The sequence below is a fragment of the Manduca sexta genome, chromosome 20, assembly GCF_014839805.1.
Source record: "Manduca sexta isolate Smith_Timp_Sample1 chromosome 20, JHU_Msex_v1.0, whole genome shotgun sequence".
In the NCBI taxonomy this organism is placed as follows: Eukaryota; Metazoa; Arthropoda; class Insecta; order Lepidoptera; family Sphingidae; genus Manduca; species Manduca sexta.
In genome coordinates this window covers 8,835,929-8,863,854 of record NC_051134.1, presented here as the reverse complement: position 1 = coordinate 8,863,854, position 27,926 = coordinate 8,835,929, and the positions used below count along the sequence as shown (strand labels likewise).

Genomic DNA, 27,926 nt, shown 5'->3' with positions numbered 1-27,926 from the left:
AATGTATTTTCTTATACTTTGGCAACACAAAAAATTCAAATGGTGCGTTCCGAATTTGAATATTATTTTTTTTATTTTTTTTATTTTTATGTTTTATTTGTTATTTTACATCGATTTGTCAATTACCCTCACATAAATTGATTATCCATAATATGAACTTTATTTTAACAGTAATTTTGGCAAAACCCAGGTTTCGTTGTCGAAGAACTGTAATATAACGGCATCATGGCGGTTATGATTGGATAATTTAAGTTGATGTTAACGAATATGGCCAATAAGAACGCTGCAATGTTCGATCTGAGGATTTGCTACTCATTGCTATCGATTCAATTATCTTTTTTCGGCAACGGAAACTTACATGAATTTTCTACTCTGCTTTTTGACTTGGGTCAACTTGGGTGTTGTCCGGCTTTGCTCGATTATGACAACGCCAGTAATGATCAAACAGTTTTCTTTCGTTTTTTGATTAATTCACAACATTTCTAAATAATTACGTTTACACAATAATTATGAAATTATGATGAGTGGTTTTGTGTATTATTTCGTTGTGTTGCTTTGCCATAGCATTACTAATTCCAAAGCTGGTATGTATAACGATCTTTTACCTTAAATTTTTACGTTTCTATATTTCGATACATTACAAATACAGATATAATTCCCGTATCAATATTTCTATAAAGACCGGGTCACCATAGTATAGTATGTACTATTATCATTATTGCTTTAATTCAATAATATCACGTGTTATGATGATGCATCATACCTCAGATGCGGTAAACTATAATGCTTTCCTCAACTATTTACTTAAAAAAGAAAAGTACTTACTATTTTGTGGAGTAGTCTATATGCATAATTTATCGATTTATATAGAGGATGCACATTATAGTTCTACACATATACCACTGGTCTAAAATAAATGGTACATGGCTGTGGACACATTCAGAACATGAATCTGCCTTGTATTATCGAGAGGCAAATCTCATACATTTCTGGTCGTCCTAGAGTTTCTTCCTCATATAATTATGTTTTTTTGTAGACTAAAGGCTATAAAGGACAGACTTGCTTATTAACTTTAGTAATCAAAATGATGATACATTGGCATATATTCCAAATGCTAAGACATGTTTATGGACATAAAAATGTTTAAAAAAAGTATATCTAAGCATTATATACAAATTAGAGCAGTATAAAAACATATAATACAATAAATTAAAAAAACATGTATTGACATATTAGATGACCCTGCTAAATTTTAAAGATAAAAACTGGAACTGAAAGCAATAGTCTCTAAAAGTGTATTTTTAATATATTAATGTCTCATTATTTTCAGATTCTGCAAGATATTACTATGATTATGAATGCAATGAGCCCCTCGTAGAGAACGCTAAGTTATCCGCCACATCCAGCCTCAGGGACAGAGGGGCAGATAATGCTAAGTTGTATGGTGAGTATTATTTTTAAAATAAACAGTGAACTTTGGCCTATATCTGTACATAAAACAATGTAAAATGATTGCTCAATAAATCTGGTGGAATGATTTAAAAATGTATATTTTACATTCCATTGGATATAAAGAAGTATAATTTATAGTCAGTGAATTGTTATTTATGTCCATGTTAATGTAGACATTGGCAGTTCAATTAGAAATTTTTTTATATTCCAGTGTTTATAATAAATATGTATAAAATGTTATAAACAAACAATATTTACAGTTATAGGTCAAATGCTGTAATAAACCTAGATAGCATTGTTTTTTTGTATTTACTCCCTGATTTGTTTTTTATTATTCTTTTGTAGTTAAAAGGTTGATAAGCAAACAATCCAGTGACTGATTTAGTTGACTCGCAAATATATTTAGTCATTAACTAGGTCGGTTTAAAGGTTATCTTTCGAAATCTGATTGTTGGTTTTTCAACACATTTTACACTTTTATTCAATGAAGTTTGCAATGCTTTAGTAGCACTTTTTGTGTGCTAGAATTTAAAATATTTCCAAAAAAATATTTGTAGTCACAAATTGCATGATAAGTGTTAATTTTTGTTTTTGCTTAATTATGTGTTACATTTATTTATCAATGGAATAAAACCGCAAAGATATATCAAGAGGATTGAAAGTGAAATGAAGTTTCGTTGGTCTGCAGGTCCACAGACTGCATGGTAATTGGACCTCAATTATATATAATCAGCAGAGAATTATCAAAATAATGGCAGAGAATACCAATGTTAGATGGGCTTTCAATGCCAAACAGTGGAATCCTTCTAAAGAAGAGATCATTGCCGCTTCCAGCTACATACAACCTGAGGAGAAGCAGCGCATAGATAAATTTGTGTTCCAAGATGACGCCAAGTCATCTCTGGTTGGACGGCTCATGCTGAGGAAGTATGTACACTTGTCCATGTCAATTCCTTATGAGGACATACATTTTGGCAGAGATGATAGAGGCAAACCGTATTTGCTGGGGGCTGGAGACATCCCCATTAGTTTCAATGTATCTCATCAAGGAGATTATGTTGTGTTAGCTGGTAATTTAGGGGCGAATATAGGCATAGATGTGATGAAAATAGAGCCCCCAGTGAATAAAGATATACCGGAATTCTTCCGTTTAATGTCGAGGCAGTTCTCGGAGCATGAATGGAACACTGTCAAGAGTTTCCGCACTGAGCTGGAGCAGATTGCGTGTTTTTACCGAATCTGGTGTTTGAAGGAGAGTTATGTCAAAAATACAGGGGTGGGTTTAACAATCGCGATGAAAGAAAAAAGTTTTTCGATAGAAAATTTCGAGTTGCGTGTAGGGGAGACGGTGACTGATACGAAGTTGTACGACAGGGGCGTATTGAAAAAAGATTGGCATTTTCAAGAGACTTTAATAGACGATAGACACGCCGTAGCCGTGTCTATACATTCCAAGGACAGGCGGGAAAACTCGCCGGTGAAGTTCGAGTTTTTGACGTTTGAGGATTTGGTACAAGAAGCGAAACCTCTGTACAATCCTGATGAAACCTTCAGTGAAGATTTTATGAAGAAGCTAGAGAAGCATTTCTGATGCGCCTTGATAACTAGGTGTGAGAAGTGGGTGACCTCAGATGACGAGCTTCCAGCAATACTTATCACGCATTGTAATTTGAAGACTAAAGTTATCTGCTACAGGCTTCTGTTATGGGCAGCGGTGTCGTTATGTGATTATGGGAGTGACTTATATCGACGTTTTAGTTGTTTAAAGTAAAACTATGTTAGTCGCTAAACTTGCTTTGTTTTAGAATTTATACCTACATATAGTGCTTGTGTTTTTTCATTTTTATTGGGTTACTGTTTGTTTGCATGCTCTCATTTATGCTTTATTATAAGATATTGTTAAAAAATATAACCTCAAGTTACAACATGGAAAACATGAATAAAAGAAAATACAAAACCGTCGTCTTGTTATTTCGAAATAAACTTCAAAAATGTCTAACAATCGAACCTAAAAAGGGTAAAGGATACCAGAGTAAAAATAAATTCTACGAAAGGTACGAATGCGTGGACGGCGTCCGAGAGCGACTTCGACCAGCAGTTGATAATAGACCTGGGCTCGGTTAAGAATGTGACCAGGGTTGCCACGCAAGGGCGCGCCCACTCCCAGGAGTTCGTGCAGGAGTATCACATTAGCTATGGGTCGAACGGACTCGACTACGTGCAATACAAAGCGGCAGGCGGTGAGGTCAAGGTATGAACAACTATATCGTGAAGCTATCTGCATGTGCATGTTTATTGAGTTTTATTGTGGGTTTTAGTTGTGTTTTTTTTTTATGGCAGCCCTACAATACTGAACTAACCTCTTCTTTAAGGTCTTTAGAATTATACAGTATGGCATTGATTAATGATAGAAAATCTCAATTATTTAAGTGACTGTTATAGATTTAGTTCAGCCCAATCTCGGCAAAAGTTTACGACAGACTGTATGAATCTAAAGACTGTGTTTGTATCGTTAAATTAACCAAAATTACTTTGTCGATGGTATAACAGTACAAGTTTTCTGTTATTAATACAACTAATTCACGTTTCTGGGTACAATTCAAAAATATGACAGTGGCGAGGTTTAATAAATTCAATGAAATTAAGGCCAATTTTCAATGTGTGAAATTTGTATTTTAATCCAAAAAGTCCATGAATTAATTATTTATGTACGAATTAAAGTCATATTTGTTTCGTCTAAATCTGGCAAATACTAAATACATTAAAATGTGCAAACACTATAACGCTCATAATAAGTATTTATAAAAACGTTCCAGACAATTAATTTAAACTTATAAAGTAACTATTTAAAGTTATAGTATTTGAAAAATAAATCGATGCAATAATTATGTATGGCAGTTAACACACCTCATAAATATTATAAACGAATTCCAAAAAATATTAATAAAAAAGAAACTGTTGCTAAATTTCACTGTCACGTCAGAATTGTACCCCAAAAGCACAAACTAACAAACAAACACCGGTGAAGGTACGTCGGCATGGACGGCGCAGGAAAGCTCGTATTACCAGCAGCTCACGGTGAACCTGCGCAAGCGCATGGAGCTGCGCGGCATCGCCACCAGGGGGCGGTACGCGACCGACGAGTATGTAACAGAATATATGCTGCAGTATTCCGATGATGGTGAGAGCTGGAGGGATGTGGCGAGCGCTGATGGGTTTGCGCAGGTGAGTTAGAATGGGAAAGAAGGTGGAGAGTGGGTTCTTTCTGGTGAAGTGAGATAACATAATGATTCCACGTAATTTCAGAGCCTAGAAGCACTCATTATGACTACAATGAAGACGAAAGTATCAAAGATTTTTTAAACAAGATTTAATTTATGTTGTCATGATCTAATTAAATATTAAATTTTATAGAAAATAACAATGGGGATGGTGATATTAACTTTAGCTCTAATAATTAATTATTGTCTATTAATATGACTATGATTACCTTAGTAATGCCCTTCGGTATGCTTTTATACTAAATAATGGGCTTTCATTGATATCCTATAATATTCTTTGCACTCAATTTTTTATCCTGGAAAACTTTCATGAAGATAACATGGATTATACTATGACAGGATTTGCTTAATTATTTTTTTTATTGCAAAAATATTTACAAGCTTCTGTTGAAGATTTTTGTGTACAATTTACAACTTTAATCTTCGTATTTATGTCCGCAATAAAATTATTTATTCTGTATGAAATATAACGAGACATCCTTTTTTTGGCAGACTTAAATACGTAAGTAGTTGCCAAATATCGATGCCACAGCCTGTGTAATGCGTACTATCGAAGGCAATATTTTATATTTCCTCTATAAAAAATTACAACAGTTTTGAAACTTAATTACAATATTCCTATGACAAATACTTATTTATATTATACTTGTTTCATTTGTAAGTCGTAGTTAAATACTCGTTAAATGTATTTAAAGATTTTTTTATGACTAAACGGTCTTGCATGCAGATGATTGGGTAAAACATGTAATAGGCCTTCGTGAAACATATTTCTGGTTGACCTAAATAAATGCAATGAGCACATTAAATGTAGCATTGAAGGCAATTTAGAAATAATACGACATAATATTATGACTGCGTTACATAGTTTACACCCACAATTATTTTGAAAAAAAAAAAAACATCATTACACCGTTTGATATTGCCGCTAATAAAGATCAAATTCTGAGAAAAAATCACATGCGAAAAATTAAAGGAAAGGGCTAATTTTGCTTCAGTGTTTAAAACATTTCTTTGCTAAATTCTGTTATTGAAATTTCAAAATTCTTCGATTTATATTTTGGTAATATAAATTTTGCTCTTTACTATTCTAAGGGTCGTTTAAAATCTATAACCGTTCAGCCAGGTCTGCATTATTATATTCAGGTATAACTAAAAACAGTTTTATCAATGTTTTACATTAACTTAAACATTTTGCCCAAAATGTCTACCAGCTCTCCGTATATTGGCGCGGTCAAAGAAATAAAATCTTCAGCTTCATATTAGTAACGATGTACGATTATTGCATTGTTTATAGAAATCCATAGTTGTGCTATATTTCCCTTGTTTTCCTCCGCGGCCTGGCGTCCTGCCAGTCTAGTGTCATGCAAGGGTAGCATTGCTATGAATAAATCACTTTAGATGTCCTTTGTTATTTATAGAAATGGTGGTTAATGTGGAGTCTTCAGTATTGTGCATTAGAATTCTTAAATTAATGTAGTTTGTGATGATGGATGTAGCATGTTCTAGGGTTAGCCAGCCATGCTTAAACCGTTGAACTGATTTATATGTTTGGCACACGGAATATGTTCAGGATTTTTATCTTGGAATATTGTAAATCACAGTAGCTGATTAAAAGTAAAAATAAAAATGTTTGTTTCATATATTTCAATAAACTGAATATTGCCACGAATGAATAAAATGAATACGAACTACGCGAGTTTGCTTTAGGTAAAAGTTTTGCTGGCAAACGATCATATAAGTGACGAGATGTGTCGTAGAATTCCGGCTTGAAGGACCAAAATGTGGGGTTTCGGATTGGGTTAAATAATTAATGCACGCGATAAACTGTTCAAAGGTTTATAAATGTTCAGTACAAATGTTAGAAATAATTTTAACAAATTTTATGTTAATTATGGTGCACCCGTTCGCGATTTTTGTACTTAGTGCACTGTTTTATATAAGTAGGTGCGCATCACTAAGCGATACGTGCAACGTTGGCACCAAAAATAGCGTGTTTGGGTTTTACCATAACCGAATAATTCATTCTATAAACGTCACTATTGACAGTATTGTACAACAATTAGCTTCTTCTATGTAGGTATGAATTATTGATGAGTGATCAGTCAAAACGGCCATCATAGCGTGCCGATACTTTAGCATATACATAACTAGTACCTATCTTATGATCAGTAAGAAAGAATCGTATACAATTTGTAAAAGTCTCATTTTCTTCATTTTGATTTTATTAACTGTAAAGAGAGATTTATATGTTTATTGAGGTCATGCTCTTCATGCTAAACATACAAACAAATCCGTGGGCGGTTTTTGCATTTACTAACAACATCTATATACATTTATACACGAATAAGATTTGATTTAGCCTATAATATACACGTATTATAAAATAGTCCCCTTTTCTGTCTGTCTGTATGTTATCGATTTTCTCAAAATCTACTAAACGGATTTTTATGTAATTTGGTATGGAGGTTTAAGACCCTGGGAAGGTTATAAGCTGTTTATCCCGGGAAATTATAAGCCGCGAGCAAAAGCTAATACAGTAATATATCAAACTATAACCCACCAGATGTTCGAAGGCAACGTGGACGGCAACACAGTACAGAAGAATGAGTTCGAAGTGCCGATCATAGCGCAGTTCATTCGCATCAACCCGATGCGGTGGCGCGACAAGATATCCATGAGGGTCGAGCTGTACGGATGTGATTATGGTAAACATTAACAAAATATTTTTTATATTCATTGAGGACAATCCTTAATTGTAGTAGTAGTACAGTATTTAAAAAAGACAAATACTACTGAATGTCGAGACGAGCTAGTAGCTTGGCTGATGCTAATGGGTATTGGCTGCCAATAAACAGAAGCTCCATCGGAACTTGAACAAAGCTGAACAGCCCTCATCGTCCTAAGACATTTTTCAAGTATTCCAACTAAAATATTAATTACTTACATTTGAATTATTGCTCTTAAATGATTGGTAATATACTTATATCGTATAGGGTTTTAAAAAAGCCATGGTCTTTTATTTACCACAGCATCACTTGTAAGGAACCAGAATATCCTGAGAATTCTTACACCTTAGTAATAATTACTTGTGTTATATGGGAGTTCGTCCAGTGACCACGAAGGCTGCAAAGTCTTCGAAACATCGAGAGAAAATAATAATATAAAAATCGCGATAAAAACCTGCAAAATAGGTTTATTTGAATACCTTAGTAAGTATTTAAAAAAGCTTTTAATTTTCAACAGTCGCCGACACATTGTACTTCAACGGCTCGTCTCTGGTCAAGATGGACCTCCTGCGGGACCCCATATCGGCGTCCCGCGAGGTGATAAGGTTCAGGTTCAAGACCAGCACGGCGTCGGGAGCGCTCTTGTATTCCAGGGGGACGCAGGGGGACTACATAGCGCTTCAGCTGAGGGACAATAGACTAGTGCTGAATGTCGATTTGGGTGAGTGTTGCTGATGATTTTGACGTCATGAGTTAAATTTTAGTAAAAAAATTGATTTTAAAAAATTATGTAAATTAATAAAAATCTGTATTCAGAATAATAATACACGGTGTCATATTAAAAGTTACATTAATTGTGTTACACCCTGTATACAAAACAACCACGAAAGCGTAAATATAAACAAAATAATTATTTGATTCGTAATATTATAAATCAAGAATACTAAAAACATCCCTATCAATTAGTACACATTGCATAATAATTAATGTAAATCTGAGAATTTGTTGTAATGACACCACATTGTATGTTATGTCTATATTTCAACTATCCGTTACTTTAATGATTACTTGCTTTTAAATTAAATAATTTTACACAAGGCTAACATTTCCCCCAACAGGTTCAGGTACATCTTCGTCGATGTCGGTGGGCAGCCTCCTCGACGACAACATATGGCACGACGTGGTCATATCGCGCAACAGAAGGGACATCATCTTCTCTGTGGACAGAGTTATTGTACGCGACAGGATCAAAGGGGAATTCTCGAGGCTCAACTTGAATAGGGCTGTGAGTATAGAAGTTTTACTATTGGCAACCCAGAAGGCAACGGCTTGGCTGTACCTCTAGTATTGCTTTAGTCCATGAGCGGTGGATGCTGCTTACCATCAGGCGGAACGTTTGTTTCCTTGTCTACTGAGGCCATAAAAAAAAACTTTAAAAAAGACTGTCTTTTTCGTCCTGAGATTTTGTCCTCAAAAGCTTTTTTTGTACGGGCAAAGAGACCTAAAGAGACTGCAGCTGATGGTAAGTGGAGTAGAGTCCAGATAGAGTATTGACTGATGAGAGATGATTACCCCTCGCCAATTGACACAAGTATGCTGGTCTGTTTGACCCGATTTTTTTAGCTTTATCTGTCCCATTATTTAATAAGAGACAATCCTATTACCCTATCATGTAACCCTATTCCGGACAACTGAGATGTGTTGCACCTATTTTAGTTGTTTGATCTGGGAATGGAATCCTCACCCCTATTGCTCCCAATTTCACAGGTGTACAAATAACCAAGTCAGCTGGATAAGTCATGTTAAACGTTTTGTATTTTGGGTTACTTTTTTTGTTTTCAGTTATACATAGGAGGCGTGCCAAACTTCCAAGAAGGGTTGGTGGTCAACCAGAACTTCACGGGCTGCGTCGAGAACATGTACTTGAACGCGACCAATGTGATCCAGGATCTGAAGCAAGGGTACGAGTCGGGAGAGGCTTTCAAGTTCCAGAAAGTGAACACCCTGTATGCGTGTCCTGTAAGTAGAAAATAAAATTACATGTGTGAGAAGTTTCAAAGAAATCACTCCTTCACGTATTATTTCTTCATTGGATTTATTGAACAGTTTAATTTATATTTTTTAAACCGTTGTTAATAATGGCGTCCAGTTATTATTGCCAGTAGACGAAGCAGTAACACATTGATCCTTCGTTAACAAATCTAATTGTATAAATTCTGATAATGAAATCATACACTTACTATTATATTATTATTTTTTATACCGTCGTTGTTATTTACCCCATTATAATGTCTGGTTAGAATTGCCAGTACAATGAAGATAAGTAAAAAAAAAAAAAAAAATACGCAAACGGCAAAGTAACCTCACTTCACCTGATATTATGTGGAGTGGGTTATCGATTTTTGTCCTTCGTCAGTTGACACGATTATGCCGGCCGGTTTGAAACCGAATATACACGGTTAATACTCGAACGCGAAACACTTACATAACGTTTTACATCTTGTGTACGGTGGTCGCTATCTGGATTATCATTAAGTATGCTGCCACCATCAAGTTTACTAGCCCACATGTCCTGCGCAGGAGCCTCCGGTGGTGCCGGTGACGTTCCTGCGCTCGGGCTCGTTCGCGAAGCTGCGCGGCTACTCCGGCGGCAACACGCTCAACGTGTCGCTCGAGTTCCGCACCTACGAGCTGCACGGCCTGCTCGTCTACCACAAGTTCAACACCGACGGCTATATCAAGGTATGCTACGGAGGCACGAGTCGTGAGCACATGTGATTAGTTGGTTTCACTGCTAACAGAAAAGTGACGTGAAAATTTAATATGACGAAATTTTAAAGGCCGAGATATCCATGATTATTAATTATTTTTACGGTTTTCTTTCAACTGCGAGAACTAATCACTAACTAGACGTGAATTTAAATTCTTTACTTGCCAATACTTGTTTAGTTACCCAGATTAACGGTGAAACAAAATGTATGAAAATGGACCTTGAGGTATCGCCTTAAGGTGTGATTACCCCTCGACAGTCGACACAATTATGCCGGCTTGTTTGAGCCCAATATACACAGTCTGATCCCATAACGCGACACACACTTACGTGGGCTACTATGGCAGGTTTAAACACCTTTTGTCCGGGTGGATATGAAATATATCCTACCAACAGCCAAAATGCGATGTTTCGCGCGATTGATTACCTAGTCGATGTGCATTGTTTATTGGGTTGCATGTGTTATGAGGCTACTATACACATTTTTTTTACACACTCACCCCCACCATTTTTCCTTTGTACTCATAATTTATTGCGTTTATTGTACAATACATTTTTACAAAGCGTCATCTCATTGGTCTATCAAGAAACATTACGACCACGTTTATCAAGTCTAATTTATATTTCCAGGTGTACCTAGACGAGGGTAAAGTTAGAGTAGAGCTGGAAACCCAGGGCATGCCCAAAGTGAAGCTGGACAACTACCTGGAGCAGTTCAACGACGGCAGATGGCATTCGCTGATGGTCACCATGGCGATAGACTCGCTCACAGTGTCGGTGGACCGGCGACCCGTGCACACCTCCAAGAGGCTCAAGTTCCTTACCGGCAGCACTTACTATATAGCTGGTGAGTGTTATGTTGATTTTATATCAATGGGCTCATAAGAGGCGTATACGCACTATACAATTTACCTTCATTTGGATAGTAATTAATTTTTTTAGGGTTTTGTAGTTCAAAAGGAATTTTATAGGATCATTTTGTTGTCTGTCTGTCAAGACCCTTTCTCACAGAATCGTGTTGAGGTATTAATTTGAAAATAAATATCATAATATAATCGGGTCTATAGTCTCTCTAAGCTATGATAAACAAACTTGTAAGTCCTGTACTTCCTGTTGCCTTAGAATTAGGAAATTTGGCAAGAAGCAGTTTTTTATAGTACGGATTTGCATTTGTCTATTTTTTTTTTATGTATTTAATGATATTAAGTCAACTAGTTCTGATTTTATTCACACTTTTATCATGTGTAGAACTGCTTTAATGCCCACACAGTATACAGAAGTGCTCAATACGTTTTTAATTAAACTGTGAATATTTGTAAAAACAGACATATCCAATTGTTACTTTTAACACTAGATAGCGACTTAAAGCATATAGAACCAGCAATAATGGCTTGTTTAGTTGAGTCATAACCTAACCCTTGGTAAGATAAAATAGTCATTGAGAAGGTGGAATTTGTTGGGTCTTGCAATATACATCTAAAGCTGCTAACTTCTGTATTACTAGGTGGTAAGGCGCCTCCTCGCGGCTTCGTGGGCTGCATGCGTAAGATAGCGGTGGACGGCAACTACAGGCTGCCAACCGACTGGAAGAAGGAAGACTACTGCTGTCCCAACGAGGTGGTGTTCGATGCCTGCCAGATGATCGACAGGTGAGTACTCGGGGCTGAATAACATTACAAACTCAACATTGGTCCGAAAACCAACAGGTGTTATACTGTTATAAGTCTTATATAAATTATCTTACCCCCTTATTCATAGACGCTATTTATCAAAGGATGGAGCATTGCTGTGATAACAAGTTTGTTTTTCAGCTTTGTTTATCTGACAGCTTCCTGTTTGTTCAACTTTGTTTATCTGACACCCAGTTAGATTCAAGTTGTATCTCAATTTTAGCCAATCACAACGGCCCTATGGCTTCGCACTGCGAAGGCTGCCATGCTGTCAGCACTGAGAAACAGACTTATTATCATAGCAATGCTCTGTCCTTAGATAAATACCGTCTATGAATAGGGGTGTTATTTTATATATTTGCTTGATAGTGATGGTTCATTTTTCTGTAAAAAAAAGTTATAGAGCCAACAAGTCATAGTGATCAGTGTTAGGCAAAGTGATTGTAGTGATTGATATCATTTAAATTCTCCAGATGCAACCCGAACCCTTGTGAGCATGGTGGCATCTGCACGCAGACCGCTGAGGAGTTCACCTGCAACTGCCAGGGGACAGGGTACGCCGGCGCGGTCTGCCATACCTGTGAGTTACTGCTAACATATTGTATGCTTTAGTATTGTTTTATCAGCGGTAGACCTCGGTGGCGAAGGGTCCACATAACCCGATTCCTGCCGGCTCCCCTTTGTGTAGAAGATTTGCAGACCGCATTCATGTATATTAATATCTGTATGTTGTGTGGTGTTCTTTTTCGGAAAATTTCATCTTTCGCCACTGGTAGACATTGATTTTATTATAATAAATTAACTTGATTAATAAGGTAATGCAATTAACATCGATAGTAATTTTGGAGGCAAGTGCCACCTCGCACATTCCAAAGAATTTTTGGAATGTGCGAGGTGGCACTTGAATTTCTTTTCATTCCTTTTCATTCCAAAGAACTCTACTATACCGACCATATTGTTCGAGCTCTGAAAAAATGGGATGGTGGACCCCTATGAACGAGAAAAGTAATTAAAATGTATTTAATTTAGTATTTAACTCATGAAATTAAATGTAAGTTGATAGTTTGGAATTTTTTGTTATGTGGATCAAGATTCGGTTTACGTTAGAAACCACTGCAGTAAAGTTTGGGTTTTTATTTTTGAGAGGTGTAGTCCCTTATTACAAGCAGAGTACGCTTTGCTACGGAGGGAAGTGGACAACTAATATTTCCGATTTCTCCCTATCTTTCTATTTGATTAATTTCATTGCGGGACAAAGTGTGTGCCCTTGGGATTTGAACCTGCGGACATTCGTCTCGGCAGTCCGTTCCACACCCAACTAGGCTATCGCCGCATTAGAAAAAAGTCCCAAGCAGACTACTATTTGTATAACATATTGTGGCGGTAGGTGACGGTCGACTGTTCTGTTCGCAGCGGTGCACCCGCTGTCGTGCCAGGCGTACAAGAACGTGCAGGCGGTGTCGCGCTCCGCCGAGATACACATCGACGTGGACGGCTCCGGCCCGCTGCCGGCCTTCCCCGTCACCTGCGAGTTCTACTGTACGTATATTTACTATCATTGCAGCACATTCTTACATGATACATATTCATACAAGCGAAGCAGCAGGGTGTTATCAAACTGTGTTTCGGTTAGAAGGACTTTGTAGCCAGTGTAACTACTGGACATAATAAGACTTATCATCTCATGTCTTAGAATGGCGAGCGCAAAGGAAAACCAAACAATACTTTGTAATTCAAGGTGTTGGATGGTATTTTATTGCATGTGGGCAGTCATATTGCTTACCACAAGGTGAACAATAAACTCGTCTCGTCATTAAAAAAAGCAAATACTTTTATTATATAGACATCCTCCTCCTCCACTGCACTTGGTGGTAAGTCGCTGACGAATGATGGTTACATAAGCAAATATAGCGGGTTTTAGACCTTGTGTACCGTGGTCGCCATCCGGGCTGATAGAAATAACCTACTTCTTGCAGTTAGTTAAAAAAATATTACCGAGTAATAACATTAATCGATACAAGTAATCAATTTATTCGTATGGTTTATCATTCGCAGCGGACGGTCGCATTATCACCGCCGTGCAGCACTCGTCGTCCGTGAGCACGCTGGTGGACGGGTACCAGGAGCCGGGCAGCTTCCGCCAGGACATCATCTACGACGCCGGCCGCCAGCAGCTCGAGGCGCTGCTCAACCGCTCGCTCAACTGCATGCAGCGCCTCGAGTACATGTGCCGACACTCGCGGCTGCTTAACTCGCCTAGTTAGTGTTCACGCTCTTCATATTCAAATTATATTATGTGTATTCACGGTTTATGATGTGTGGTGTGGTGCGCAGGCGAGGAGTCGTCGTTCCACCCGTTCGCGTGGTGGGTGTCGCGCACGGGGCAGCGCATGGACTACTGGGCCGGCGCCACGCCCGGCTCGCGCATGTGCCAGTGCGGCGTGCTCGGCGCCTGCGTCGACAACACCAAGTGGTGCAACTGCGACGCTGAGTACACGCACCTCAAGCCGGAGGGTACGTGCCTTACATGGTATCGATCGTACATTCATATCGATTATCAATTTGTACACAATCGGTTGGCATAAAAAAATTATATAATAAAACCTTATGGACGAATATATGGCCTGATAAAATTTGTGAGTCAACAATGTTTTTGAAGTATTTTTGCAGTTTTCTTTTTACACCTACAGTATATATCTATATCGATAATTAATATACCTTTTCCCCACAGAATTCCAATCTGACGGCGGAGAAATTACTGAGAAGGAATTCTTACCGGTAAAGCAGCTGCGATTCGGCGACACCGGCAGTCATCTGGACGAGAAAGAGGGACGCTACACACTCGGACCGCTGTTGTGTGAGGGAGATGGTAAGATATGCTTGTCTATTATTTATCACCCTAAAATGTCTGATGGTTTTCTAACGCGCAATGATTGCATTATCTGTTATATTCTTCAAAACATACCACAATAGTTCAAAGACAGTTTAAATAGATAGAAACGGATAAATTAGTCCAGACCGATAGTTGGATAAATTTGACTCAAACTTAGTATAGAAAAAAAAACTTTATTTATCACATAGGCGAACCAACTTACATGTATTATACGTCAAAACGATGTATAAGAATAATAATTATTATTTCTAAATAACAATTAAAATTACTTATATAATTATGAATATTATAATTTATGTTATCTTTCCAGACTTGTTTAGCAACGCGATAACATTCCGCATATCGGACTCGGTGATCATACTGCCGATGTTCGACCTAGGCCATAGCGGCGACATCTACTTCGAGTTCAAGACGACGAGGGAGAACGCCGTACTTCTTCACTCCAAGGTAATAACGCTTACAATTTTATAAGATTGTGGCGAATTAATTTTGAGCTATAGATAGGTTTTAAAAAAGTCATAAGATTTTTCCTATTTGTCAGATCAAGGTATACAGGGTGGCACATAAAGGTGGCATCATAATCATAATATGTTAGTAGAAGTATATATCACACTAATATCTTTGTTATCGAATAAGATTTCGATAATTTACATAGGTTAGTTGGTTGACAGATTGCCTAATTATTTAATGGTCGCAACGTATATTTTATTTCAGAATGTTTTTCCTTTTCAAATGATATCAAAATACTTAACAATCCTCCCGAGGCAATTCTTGTGCGCTTGGTCTCCTTACAAATGCACGCCCATGCATGGGGGCACATGTGCCGCGACCCTAGGCGCACAGCTCGTGCGTATGCCGCTTGGTTGCTAAATTCACATTGAGGTCTGTCTAAGGGTTTGTGAACATTTCCCTTCCCTTGTTCCAGCCATCCTGATAACTCCTCTTCCTTCCTCTTCCCGTCCTTCCCTCTATGCCCTCCCTTCTTCATCCCGGGCCCTGGGACCGCCTAGCTGGAGGCTACCGAACCTCCAGTGATGGCAGTACGGCCCACCAACTCATCAGGGGCTGCCGTGGTTGCTAAGCCGGGGGATCGCCTGTACACCATTAGCTGGGTATCCCCGGTGATAACCAAGGCAGTTACGCAAAAAAAAAAAAAACTTAACAATTCGATGTCGCTTTCAATAGGTTCGTTCGATAACCATTTACTAATTCCAGGGTCCTCAAGACTACATAAAGCTCTCGATCATCGGTGGTGATCAGCTCCAATTCCAGTTTCAAGTGGGAGACACTCCTCTTGGCGTTTCCGTGGAAACTAGCAACCGTTTGGCTGACAATCAATGGCATTCCGTTTCAATTGAGAGAAATCGGTGAGTATTTATTGTATTGTAGGGTCTCATTTGAGTTAGATTTTGTTTGATTTATATCCATAAAATACTTTTGTTGTGGAATCTGGCTCGAAGGACCATTTTTTATTATTACTTATGAAACCATTTTTGTTGTGTTATCTGGGTCGATGGATCAATTTAGAGTTTTGATTATTTCAAGATTTATATCATAGTGAGGGGGGTTGATTTATAATTTTAGTGATGAGTTTTGTAAATATGTTGGCTTATAATTGTTATTAAATATTGTAGAAAAGTTCATTTTTTTCGGATGCCAGTATCAGTTTTTACTAATAAAGTATACACCTAAAGAAAGATATTTCTGATATTTTAATCCACTATAAAATTTGCTAAGGTGAGTTCTTCACATTCACATGTAGCGCGTGTGTATTGTTTCTAAATAAACGAACGTCAGAAGTTATGACAATGCAATACTCGCGCATAAAAAAAATATAGTGTTATGTTTGCACCTATGTATCTGTCCCTTCAATTATAATGTTATGAAACATATTTATAACTAGTGAAACAGTATCGGTGTGGGTTCCGTGAACATGTGCGTGTTGCAGTAAGGAGGCGCGCGTGGTGGTGGACGGCGCGCTGAAGAACGAGATCCGCTCGGCGCGCGGCGGCGCGCGCGCGCTGTACCTGAGCACGGGGCTGGCGCTGGGCGCGGCGCTCGACCGCGCCGACGGGTTCGTGGGCTGCGTGCGCGCGCTGCTGCTCAACGGCCGCCCCGTCGACCTGCGCGCGCTCGCACGCCGCGGTACGCACCACACGCACACATCCACTGTAGCGGCGTAAAGGTTAACGCCACTGTAGAGGAACAGATGGTTACATTCCTCTATGGAAGGGGAAGATTCCCAGTCAGGCAGATGTTACTTGTGACCGGTCGCGGCCCCTCCGACAGTTCCAATTCGTTGGTGGTATATATGCTGCACGTCGCGCAAATTGTGCAAGCGTGATTCAGGATCGATGTCGCCATCTATCGTGATTGCTGTATGATTAACACTCCAGTAGGGGACCGGCCTATGCTTGATTTTGTACATTATTCTATATGTAATGGTTAATAATATGAAAAAGAAGCACTCCTGCGAAAACTGCATTAAAATTGGTTAAAAAATGAGCGAGTAATTCATATTTAAAATATTGTAATGTGTATAAGTGGGCGCGATGTGGGGATATCGCTTCATCTCTTTTTTCGCACGCGTCGTAATTCCCGATGACGTCACATGTGGATATTTCGTCTCTTTTCTGTTTCTTGTTAATTACCCCTTCCACCGAAATTCAAAGACTTATAACTTGTTGATTTTTTACCGGATTTTAATAATTCCTTCTGTGTTATAATTTATATTATGTAAATATTTGATAATAGTAAAGAACACAAATGAGTCCGGTACCCTGTTGTGTCACTGCATCGATCCTCTTGTAGTTCCAGCGATGTTGACAAGATGGCGGTATATGCACTAATTGTACCGCCACACAACACGTGAAGGAACCCCTAAAAAAAACTGTGTCATGTCTAAAATTGTATATATTCGAATTTTTAGTTCAGCAAAGTTTGTTCAATGTGCTATTTACTAACAAAACTGACTTCTGTCAAGTTACTTTGGAAAATAATTCTATGTGAACACTATACACCGCGTAGAATTTCGATTAGAAATTTGTGTGATACCAAACATTTTATATATTCGAATTTTTGATTCAGCAAAGTTTATTAGGTATGCTATTTTACAACCAAAGCTGACTGCCGTCATACTACGTCGGAAAATAATACTACGGAAACAAAATATTTTTAAACAACCCATTAAGCACTAGAACGTACCCATGATGTTAGAATAAATAAAAGATTTATTCCTCAAAAAATAAAATAAATTAATGGCAAATATTTCCAAAATACACCATACCATTAAAAAAAAAACTTTAAATATACATCAATACATTAATAATATTCCCTTATCCCATTAAACAATATTATTAACATCGACTCTATTTCCAGGTATATACGGCATATCGGAGGGCTGCGTGGGGAAATGCTCCTCATCTCCGTGCCTGAACAACGGCACGTGTCTCGAGGGATACGACTCCTACTCCTGCGACTGCAGGTGGACCGCCTTCAAGGGACCTATATGCGCTGACGGTGAGCTTATTATTAATATATTTGATTACCTAGGTAACGTAGTAGTATTGCAGTACAACTGCAGTACTGAGGTCTGGTTCAATCCTCCGGTCGGACAAAGTGATATTGGAATTTTTTAATCAGTTTGTCCGGTGTCTGGAATTTGTGCTCGATATGGTGATCAGTTCATCCCCTATCATATCATGTTTGTGATTTTATTTTCTAATTAAAATGACTAAGAACGAGCAAGTTACTTGTCTGATGATAAGCGAAACGACTATGCATAAACAGTGGCAACATCACTCAAACAAAATAGTGCAATCCATTACGTCACGCTCAACCCCCTGAAATATTCAAGGTTAACTTTTAACGAATTATGAATGGTTTTTACCAAATAACAATAAAAAATTGTTAATGTGAGAGTACCATTGTAATTTGATATAGCAATGAATTTCCAAATTAAGGTTGTAATATTTTCGGTAACGTATTATAGTTACATTGTTTATAATTATCGTTTTTTTAAATATGAATACAACTTAGACATATTATTTAATTAGCACTTCATATACAAATGTATACAGGCGGACTATAGACATTATCTACCAGCCAACCTTAGGGTGGTGCAGAGATAATCATGGTCGGTGCATGAAAGAAAGGTAGAAAATTTAAAAGTTTCAATAACAAATAATAAAAATATGTATATGTATACATATAGATATATAAATACATAAAATAAATATTATTATACATAAATACATATATATGTAATATATGAGAACTAAGGTGGTGAATTATTATTATTACAAAATGTATGTATATATTTGAACAGAAATTGGTGTCAACCTCCGTCCGAACTCGCTGATCAAGTACGACTTCCTGGGCTCGTGGCGTTCTACCATCAACGAGAAGATCCGCGTGGGATTCACCACCACCAACCCCAAGGGGTTCCTGCTCGGCTTCTACTCCAACATCTCCGGGGAGTACCTCACGCTCATGGTGTCCAATTCAGGTGTGATATTAAATAAAAATAAAAACAAAATAAAATGCTTTATTCATCACATAGGCGAACATAGTTGCGATAGATCACAGTATTAGCCCATATAACTATTTATTTATATTGTATATGTCGGAGTGAAACTGTTTACTTGGTTATTTTTTTACATGACTGGTAAAGTTTCACCGGTCTAAATTTATTTTCCAGACAGTTATTCAATTATTGAAACACTTCTTTACTTCAATAACAATTTACTGCATAGCAACACCAGCGGAATACACAATGTGCTCGGTTCGAGCGTGAAACAAGACTACTACACTGTTACAAGGCTGGTACAAGACTCCAACCAGACTCAACCAACACTCGTACAAGACTGAGCTCTCGTCGCTCGGCCGGTCCTTATATTGGCAACAGTCGACCTCCCTCCTTTTCTAATACTTCCTCGATGTAATAATAGATGGCGCCACTATCGCTTCGGAAATTCACCAGTGCTGCGGCGACATATATTATTTCATAGATATAACATAGTTTTGCTGGTGGTAGGATATATGTATGTTGTAACAAAACTTTTCAATTTATTTAAATTATTTTATTAGGGCACGGCAAATAGCCCCACTGCACTAGGTATGTGGAGTGGTGTGCAATGTAATGTCGACTGACGAAAGATGATTACCCATCGACAGTCGACACAATTATGCCGGCCTGTTGGAAACGGATATACACGGGCTGATACCGGAAAGCGACACACTTCGTGGGCCACTGTGGCTGGTTTTAATACCTTGTGTACGGTGGTTGTTATCCGAGCGGATATATGATATATCGTACCACTAGCAAAACTAATTATTTACTATGTTTTGAATAATTGTAAGGATGTGGTCTGAACTCCCCTTGATACCAATGTAAGTATGAAAAAATATTTCGTACTACAGATAAGATGAATCTAAAATTAGCAGTCGTTAGTTTTAAAAACTCATCAACTTAATATCTTGCAAAACATCTTGTTCCTCCGTCCATACTATAGCTTAGGAGTGGCACAATTTTAGGGGTAAGAAATACCAAAATGTTTCCTACCAAATTGACCCACCTATCTTACCTTGGAGATATTGTGCCATAATTTTTTTTATAATCGAATATCTGTGTCCTAATGTCAAGTAAAAGTTCGTTCAAATTCTAATTTTATTGTTATAACAGGTCACCTTCGCGTTGTATTTGACTTCGGTTTTGAACGGCAAGAGATCGTGTTCCAAGGGAAACACTTCGCCCTGGGACAGTACCACGACGTCAGGTTGTCCAGGAAGAACAGTGGAGCCACTTTGGTGTTGCAGGTGATGTCATAAGTCGATATTAATGTTTGTATTAGCCTTTTGTCTTACTGAATGACGAGCAAGCTTTCGTTTAGGATAAGAGATATAAAGTAAAGTAAAGTAAAGAATTACAAAGTTCTGCATGTTACTGAACTCTGATAGATCATTTAAGACATAAATGGAGGCATCATAAGACTTAAGTCTCATAAGAATCTGTTATTACTCTGATAATACCGATTACTCAATATGTGAATGCACTGTGAACTTAGTTTTCAATAGATGTTCAAGCCGAAATGCTCCATATATATCAAAACATTAACTTCAAATTTCAACACTAGTTTAATTTACGAAGGCTTTACCCCTTAGGTTGACAATTTCGAGACGCAAGAGTATAACTTCAACGTCAAGGAGTCTGCGGACGCGCAGTTCAACAATATACAGTACATGTACATCGGACGGAACGAGTCGATGGCCGAGGGCTTCGTGGGCTGCGTCAGTCGAGTGGAGTTCGATGATATATACCCGCTGAAGCTGCTGTTCCAGCAGGACCCGCCGCCGAATGTCAGGAGTCTTGGAGGTGAGTGGATAGGATATGACTTTTGGTCTGTTGGAGGCCGGCTTTAGTACGGTAGGCTGAATTTTGAATGGTCTAATGTTATTCCTAGACGTAACATGCGATATTTATCAATTTCCATCGACTTGTTCATAATTGGTCAAGACCCCGATCTCCTATTTTATTGCCTTTCAAAAGTCATCATTGAGCGACTGTAACTTCACTATGTCAGGAAAAGTCATCCCGTATTCATTTCGATCTGACTGTGCTGTGTTTACAATTCCATGTTATCTATACTATTATATAAAGCTGAAGAGTTTGTTTGTTTGTTTGTTTGTTTGTTTGTTTGTTTGAACGCGCTAATCTCAGGAACTACCGGTCCAAACCGAAAAAATATTTTTGTGTTGGTAGCCCTTTGTTCGTGGAGTGCTATAGGCTATATATCATCACGCTATACCCAATAGGAGCGGAGCAGTAATGGCTAATCTCAGGAAATACCGGTCCAAATCGAAAAATTCTTTTTGCGTTGGATAGCCCTTTGTTCGTGGAGTGCTATAGGCTATATATCATCACGCTATACCCAATAGGAGCGGAGCAGTAATGGCTAATCTCAGGAAATACCGGTCCAAACTGAAAAATTCTTTTTGCGTTGGATAGCCCTTTGTTCGTGGAGTGCTATAGGCTATATATCATCACGCTATACCCAATAGGAGCGGAGCAGTAATGGCTAATCTCAGGAAATACCGGTCCAAACTGAAAAAATCTTTTTGTGTTGGATAGCCCTTTGTTCGTGGAGTTCTATAGGCTATATATCATCACGCTATACCCAATAGGAGCGGAGCAGTAATGGCTAATCTCAGGAACTACCGGTCCAAACCGAAAAATTCTTTTTGCGTTGGATAGCCCTTTGTTCGTGGAGTGCTAGAGGCTATATATCATCACGCTATGACCAATAGGAGCGGAGCAGTAATGACTAATCTCAGGAACTACCGGTTTGAACGGAAAAAATCTTTTTTGTGTTGGATAGCCCTTTGTTCCTGGAGTGCTATAGGCTATGACCAATAGGAGCGGAGCAGTAATGAAACATGTTGCAAAAACGGGGAAAATTATGAGTTTTGAGAGCTTCCGTTGCCTGCGCTGCGTAAACGGTTAAATTTATGCAACAATGATGTATGACGGGATTGTTCCACTTTAAAAGTTCTAAAAAATATTTTTTTAAACAAAAGTCCCCCGCTGCATCTGTCTGTCTGAACGTGTTAAACTCAAAAACTACCCAACGTATTAAGATGAAAATTGGTATGGAGACAGTTTGAGACCCTGGGAAGAACATAGGCTCCCGGGAAACTACTACTTTTATAACGGAAAACTTTACCCTGAAAAACTTAATAACGCGGGCGGAGCCGCGGGCAAAAGCTAGTGCTTTTATATTTTTTTATTTTATTTTTAAAATTCTTTCAGAAAATAATCATGGATGTGAAAGAAAATTAGAACTGACGGCAAAATATTTAAAATGTATGCACACTAATATCTAAAATTACCGCTGTAAATGAAATTATGATTTTATTTATCTATACTATTATATAAAGCTGAAGAGTTTGTTTGTTTGTTTGTTTGTTTGTTTGTTTGAACGCGCTAATCTCAGGAACTACCGGTCCAAACTGAAAAATTCTTTTTGCGTTGGATAGCCCTTTGTTCGTGGAGTGCTATAGGCTATATATCATCACGCTATACCCAATAGGAGCAGAGCAGTAATGGCTAATCTCAGGAACTACCTGTCCAAACTGAAAAAATCTTTTTGCGTTGGATAGCCCTTTATTCGTGGAGTGCTATAGGCTATATATCATCACGATATACCCAATAGGAGCGGAGCAGTAATGGCTAATCTCAGGAACTACCGGTTCAAACTGAAAAATTATTTTTGCGTTGGATAGCCCTTTGTTCGTGGAGTACTATAGGCTATATATCATCACGCTATACCCAATAGGAGCAGAGCAGTAATGGCTAATCTCAGGAACTACCGATTCGAACTGAAAAAATCATTTTGTGCTGAATAGTCCTTTATTTGTGGAGTGCTCAAAGTTATATATCATCACGCTATGACCAATAGGAGCGGAGCAGTAATGGCTAATCTCAGGAACTACCGGTCCAAACTGAAAAATTATTTTTGTGTTGGATAGCCCTTTATTCGTGGAGTGCTATAGGCTATATATTATCACGCTATACCCAATAGGAGCGGAGCAGTAATGGCTAATCTCAGGAACTCCCGGTCCAAACTGAAAAATTATTTTTGCGTTGGATAGCCCTTTGTTCGTGGAGTGCTATAGGCTATATATCATCACGCTATACCCAATAGGAGCGGAGCAGTAATGAAACATGTTGCAAAAACGGGGAAAAATTATTAGTTTTGAGAGCTTCCGTTGCGTGCGCTGCGTAAACGGTTAAAGTTATGCAACAATGATGTATGACGGGATTGTTCCTCTTAAAAAGTTCTAAAAATATATATTATAAAACAAAAGTCCCTCGCTGCATCTGTCTGCCTGAACGTGTTAAACTCAAAAACTACCCAACGTATTAAGATGAAATTTGGTATGGAAACAGTTTGAGACCCTGGGAAGAACAAAGGCTCCCGGGAAACTACTACTTTTATAACGGAAAACTTTAGCCTGAAAAACTTTATAACGCGGGCGGAGCCGCGGGCAAAAGCTATAATTGTTATATTTTTCTAGGCGGCATCCTGAACGAGGACTTCTGCGGCGTGGAGCCGGTGACACATCCGCCGGAGCCCATCGAGACCCGTCCGCCGCCGCTGGTGGACCTGCAGCACGAGCTTGACTACCACAAGACCGACGAGGCGATACTTGGCAGTAAGTCACTCTTTAAAGTCCACATTATTTCTCTCTCCTTTCCAGTTCTCTCTAAGGATCTGCAAAAGGATCATCGAATATTGGCAAATAGGCAACGATTGCGTGTCTGAACGTAAAAAATCGCCTTGTATGTAACATTCTGTATAGAATAATGGATCCACCATTAGAGGCGCCTAGCTACGGGGTCGATCGGAGCGGAGCTATTGCGTACGCAGCATCACTAGGGTCGCTCCGGCCCCCGGCCATTTATAATGGAAACTTAAAGCTTTTATACATGAAAAAGTTTTCGTAAAATTAGTGACTTACAATGTATTTGTTTTTCAGCTGTGCTGGCTTTTATTTTCCTGATGTTGATCGTGGTGGCGATCGTGTTGGTGCGCGCTCTTTCGCGGCATAAAGGGGAATATCTTACACAGGTAAAGTGCGATTGTCAATTTTTAAGGTTTATAAATCTCAAATTTTGTCACCTTAGGTTTTCTGCATTGACTTTAAAAATTGGTAATTACCGAGATGAAAATATATGAGGGTAATGATTGATGTAATATCTTGTTTTCATAATACTACATAGATTCTATAAAAAATCACAAAAAAAGGTGGTGATTTTGTGATGTATCTTTATGGTTAGGAGGGTGTTAAAAGATATAAAAGTATCCATGATAATAATCATTGTAGCATAGTAGTTAGAAAAAGCGACGGTAGCTTAGTTGGGTGTGGAACGCACTGCTGAGGCGAATGTTTGCAGGTTCGAATCACAAGGGCACAAATGACTTTTCTAAAATTATGGGTGTAATCTTTGTGAATTATTGCTTGTTTTAATGGTGAAGTAAAATATAGTGAGGAAATTTGCACATTTGAGAAATTGTTTATAAGAATTTTGAGGGTGTGTGAAGTCCATCAATCTTCACTAGGCCAACGTGGTGGATTAAAGTCTAATCCCGGTCAGTAGTAGAGGAGCCGTGCCCAGCAGTGGGCCAGTCCATAACACAGCTGATGTATACATTATTGTGCAGGAGGAGCGCGGCGCGGCGGGCGCGCTGGACCCCGACGCGGCCGCGCTCGCCGCCACCACCGGCGCGCGCGTCACCAAGCGCCGCGAGTTCTTCATATAGCCGCACCACACCAATTACAAAACATACACTGCGCCGCGCATACACGTCAATGCGATTATATTCTGCTTAACGACGCCGGTGTTTAATATTTTACCTTCAGATGTACGATGCTCACAATTACCTTTGCTTTCTAACTTTATTTTCTTAAATATTACAGTTATGAGATGCCAGTGAATAATATGAAATAACATTAAAGACTCACAATACAAGCATTGTGTGTACCTATTAATTTAAACAAAACAATATTTCCATTGATCGACATGGAAAATATTTTTCAATAACACTGTTCAATATTTAATCGAATATTTCGCTCTGTTAACATAATATTTTTATTATATGGCTGCTAATCGAAATATATATATATATATATCCTCCATCTTTTGCAACAATAAATCATTAAGTTAATTAACTATCTCTTCCAACATAGCGCAGCTTAAAACACTTCATAACATAATTATATCAACGTAAAAGCGAAAAAATTGTTAAATAAAATTAAAAACCAAATAAAAAAATCGCTTTAAAACGCATCTAACTTAACGTATCGTAAGCCCTCTCTCCCGCGAAGTGCCATACGGCTGCTTAATACACGCTTAGGGCTCGAAACACTCGATAGTCTGGGCGTCGATTCTATAAAACCGAATATAATCGAAAGTATCGATATTCCAAATTTCTATACTCGTTACTTTGTATTTGAGCTGTATCGTCTTGTATTGAACGTGTCAATCGAATAGTCTTCAACAAGTTGGTCGAATATAATTATTCGAAATTGAGGACTTAGCGATTGCTGTTCAATAAACACGATATCGATAAACGAAGTCGATACTTTGGGCCCTTATTAAATGTTCTATCGCCTTCTAGAATCTCAATGAATCTCGAATCCTCTCTCTGTAAATAAGACTGGGTTAATCAAAAGCATTTTCTTAGTATAGTATGTATTTACGCTAGAGCAGCTTCTACACTCTTGCAGCTTGCAAATATTGTCAATAGAGAATATATGACTATGATTGAATAATTTTTACATGTAATTTTAGTAAAACTATCTGTTCTTCATATTTCGAGTAAATTTCTCAGCCAGAGTATTACTCTCTCAATTCAAAAGTTTTGGTAAGTTTGTATATTGGAGTGAATATTATTTCTGTAAATTATTTGATTTATAGTCATAATTCTTACAGCATTTTCGCCTATAATGCATTGTGTATATATAATATCCAAACTTCACAATAAATGTTAAATAAATAATGTTAGAAAGTCGATATCGATAAGATGTAGTCCTCATACGCCTTACAATTTATGTAAGAACTATATACAGGGTGCTGCTGAAAATCAAAACGATGCACCGCAGTTTCGAAAATATATGTATTTTGATGGTTATTCTATGGCCTTACCAAATTCTTTGTGTAGCGAAACTTCTACGCTCCGTTTCGATTTTCAGTGTAGCCACCCTGGTACATAATAAAGTATTTTTGTCACGAATAACGTAGTTAACATTAAGCGTTAGATGCGAGCTATTCAATTATCATCAGCCTGAGCTATTCCCATCTGTATTTATTATATAATGTGTGTTCAACCAGTTTGATATTATTTTTCTGTTCTGCGAGATTTGTGCGTCATTCGTTATTAAACTGACGTCGAGTTGTGTTTGAAGTGATGTACTAATTATTTTTGACGTAAATATATATCGATAAAATTGTCATCACAATTATTTCATCCGAATAACACTCGATGTTTGACTAAGATGAATCTTCATTTCAAATTAGGGTGGTTATAACCAGCATTTTTGTGATGGATTTATTCTGATTTTATCGACACAATTTAGCTTTAAGTTCTAGTATGTATAGAATATACGGATTCGTTTATGATATTTTATTTAGACTGCCCATACAAATTAGTGTTTCATTAGATTTAATTGCGGTATTGTGTTTTATTTTATTTTTATTTCTCCGTCCAAAAGAGATCTTTTTTTACTTAAACCAATGATGTGATCATAGGCTTTTATGTACACGGCAGGTAAGGGCTTATGCACACGTCGTTGATACGAAATGCGACGCCTTTCAAATGCAATTAAAACGCGCGTTTATATCGCGTAACTCTAGGTATCGGTACTAACATATTTTCTATTGCATACGCGTAGACCTGCGTAAAGTGCGCATATCTCAAACCATATCGTCGTATAAATGTCGTGTGAGTAGGCCCTAAATAGTATTTACGTGAATTTAGTTTTAAAAGATGTGTATTTTTTTTATTTCTGTAACCATTGTGACGAAGGCCGCGGCATTGAGTCGAGAATTGTAGTTTCATAATGAATTGTACGTCGATGTTATTGGTGCCACATTTTTCTAGAATGGCGGGCGATGCAATATCTGCCTCTGGTTATGGATAAGGATGTAATGGCGACAGTTTATCGATGTCGATGGTTTAATAGTTTGGTTGCTATGGGTGGTTGGTATTGTCGATAGATTGATTTGATAAATTTTTATTTCATAATTCTGTTAGAACATGTGTATTATCAATTGAATTATTTTGTAGTAAAAGTCGATAAATCTTACAAAATTGGATGACTTTACTTACATACAAAAAACAAATCAAATCACCCGAAGACTTAATAAATGCATGCGCTGAAACGTTTTACCAACATCGATAGACTGTCGACAAGGTGTCGATAGTTTTGTATGATTTTGTATGTCATTATAATAAGGTGTTGTGCCTTAATATTTCCGTAATGACGCAAGGCACATAGGTTTAAATCACGTAGTGTTGAGACTAGAGTTTTTATTTTACTACTTCGATGTCACGAATAAATTTTCCACAAATA

General features: G+C 37.8%; 1 protein-coding gene across 4 annotated transcripts; it reads left to right on the top strand.

Annotated features, from left to right (window-relative positions):
- Window positions 1-224: 224 nt before the first annotated feature.
- LOC115448133 (neurexin-4) lies at window positions 225-27,926 on the top strand. 4 transcript variants are annotated; one of them, XM_030175448.2, is made up of 25 exons: window positions 225-584; window positions 1,331-1,444; window positions 4,481-4,677; window positions 7,297-7,438; window positions 7,977-8,180; window positions 8,578-8,744; window positions 9,302-9,478; window positions 10,040-10,201; window positions 10,860-11,076; window positions 11,734-11,878; window positions 12,373-12,479; window positions 13,313-13,438; window positions 13,955-14,158; window positions 14,234-14,413; window positions 14,631-14,768; window positions 15,103-15,239; window positions 16,008-16,159; window positions 16,741-16,937; window positions 18,171-18,311; window positions 19,120-19,299; window positions 20,476-20,609; window positions 20,955-21,165; window positions 23,868-24,005; window positions 24,330-24,421; window positions 25,016-27,926. In XM_030175448.2, exons 1-25 carry the CDS (start codon window positions 518-520, stop codon window positions 25,112-25,114), a joined length of 3,828 nt encoding a protein of 1,275 aa, XP_030031308.1. In that variant the 5' UTR covers window positions 225-517; the 3' UTR covers window positions 25,115-27,926. The 4 variants fall into 4 exon arrangements, with proteins under 4 accessions (XP_030031308.1, XP_037296586.1, XP_030031307.1 ...); XM_030175447.2 differs by lacking the exon at window positions 4,481-4,677 and adding an exon at window positions 3,507-3,703 and having other exon boundaries at window positions 231-584; XM_037440689.1 differs by lacking the exon at window positions 4,481-4,677 and having other exon boundaries at window positions 228-584.

Bases quoted from the DNA above. Each gene is read 5' to 3' on its own strand.
- LOC115448133 (XM_030175448.2), top strand. From the start codon at position 518: ATGATGAGTGGTTTTGTGTATTATTTCGTTGTGTTGCTTTGCCATAGC. The intron at 9,479-10,039 runs GTAAGTAGAAAA...TGTCCTGCGCAG, and splicing joins ACACCCTGTATGCGTGTCCT to GAGCCTCCGGTGGTGCCGGT. The intron at 14,769-15,102 runs GTAAGATATGCT...TTATCTTTCCAG, and splicing joins GCTGTTGTGTGAGGGAGATG to ACTTGTTTAGCAACGCGATA.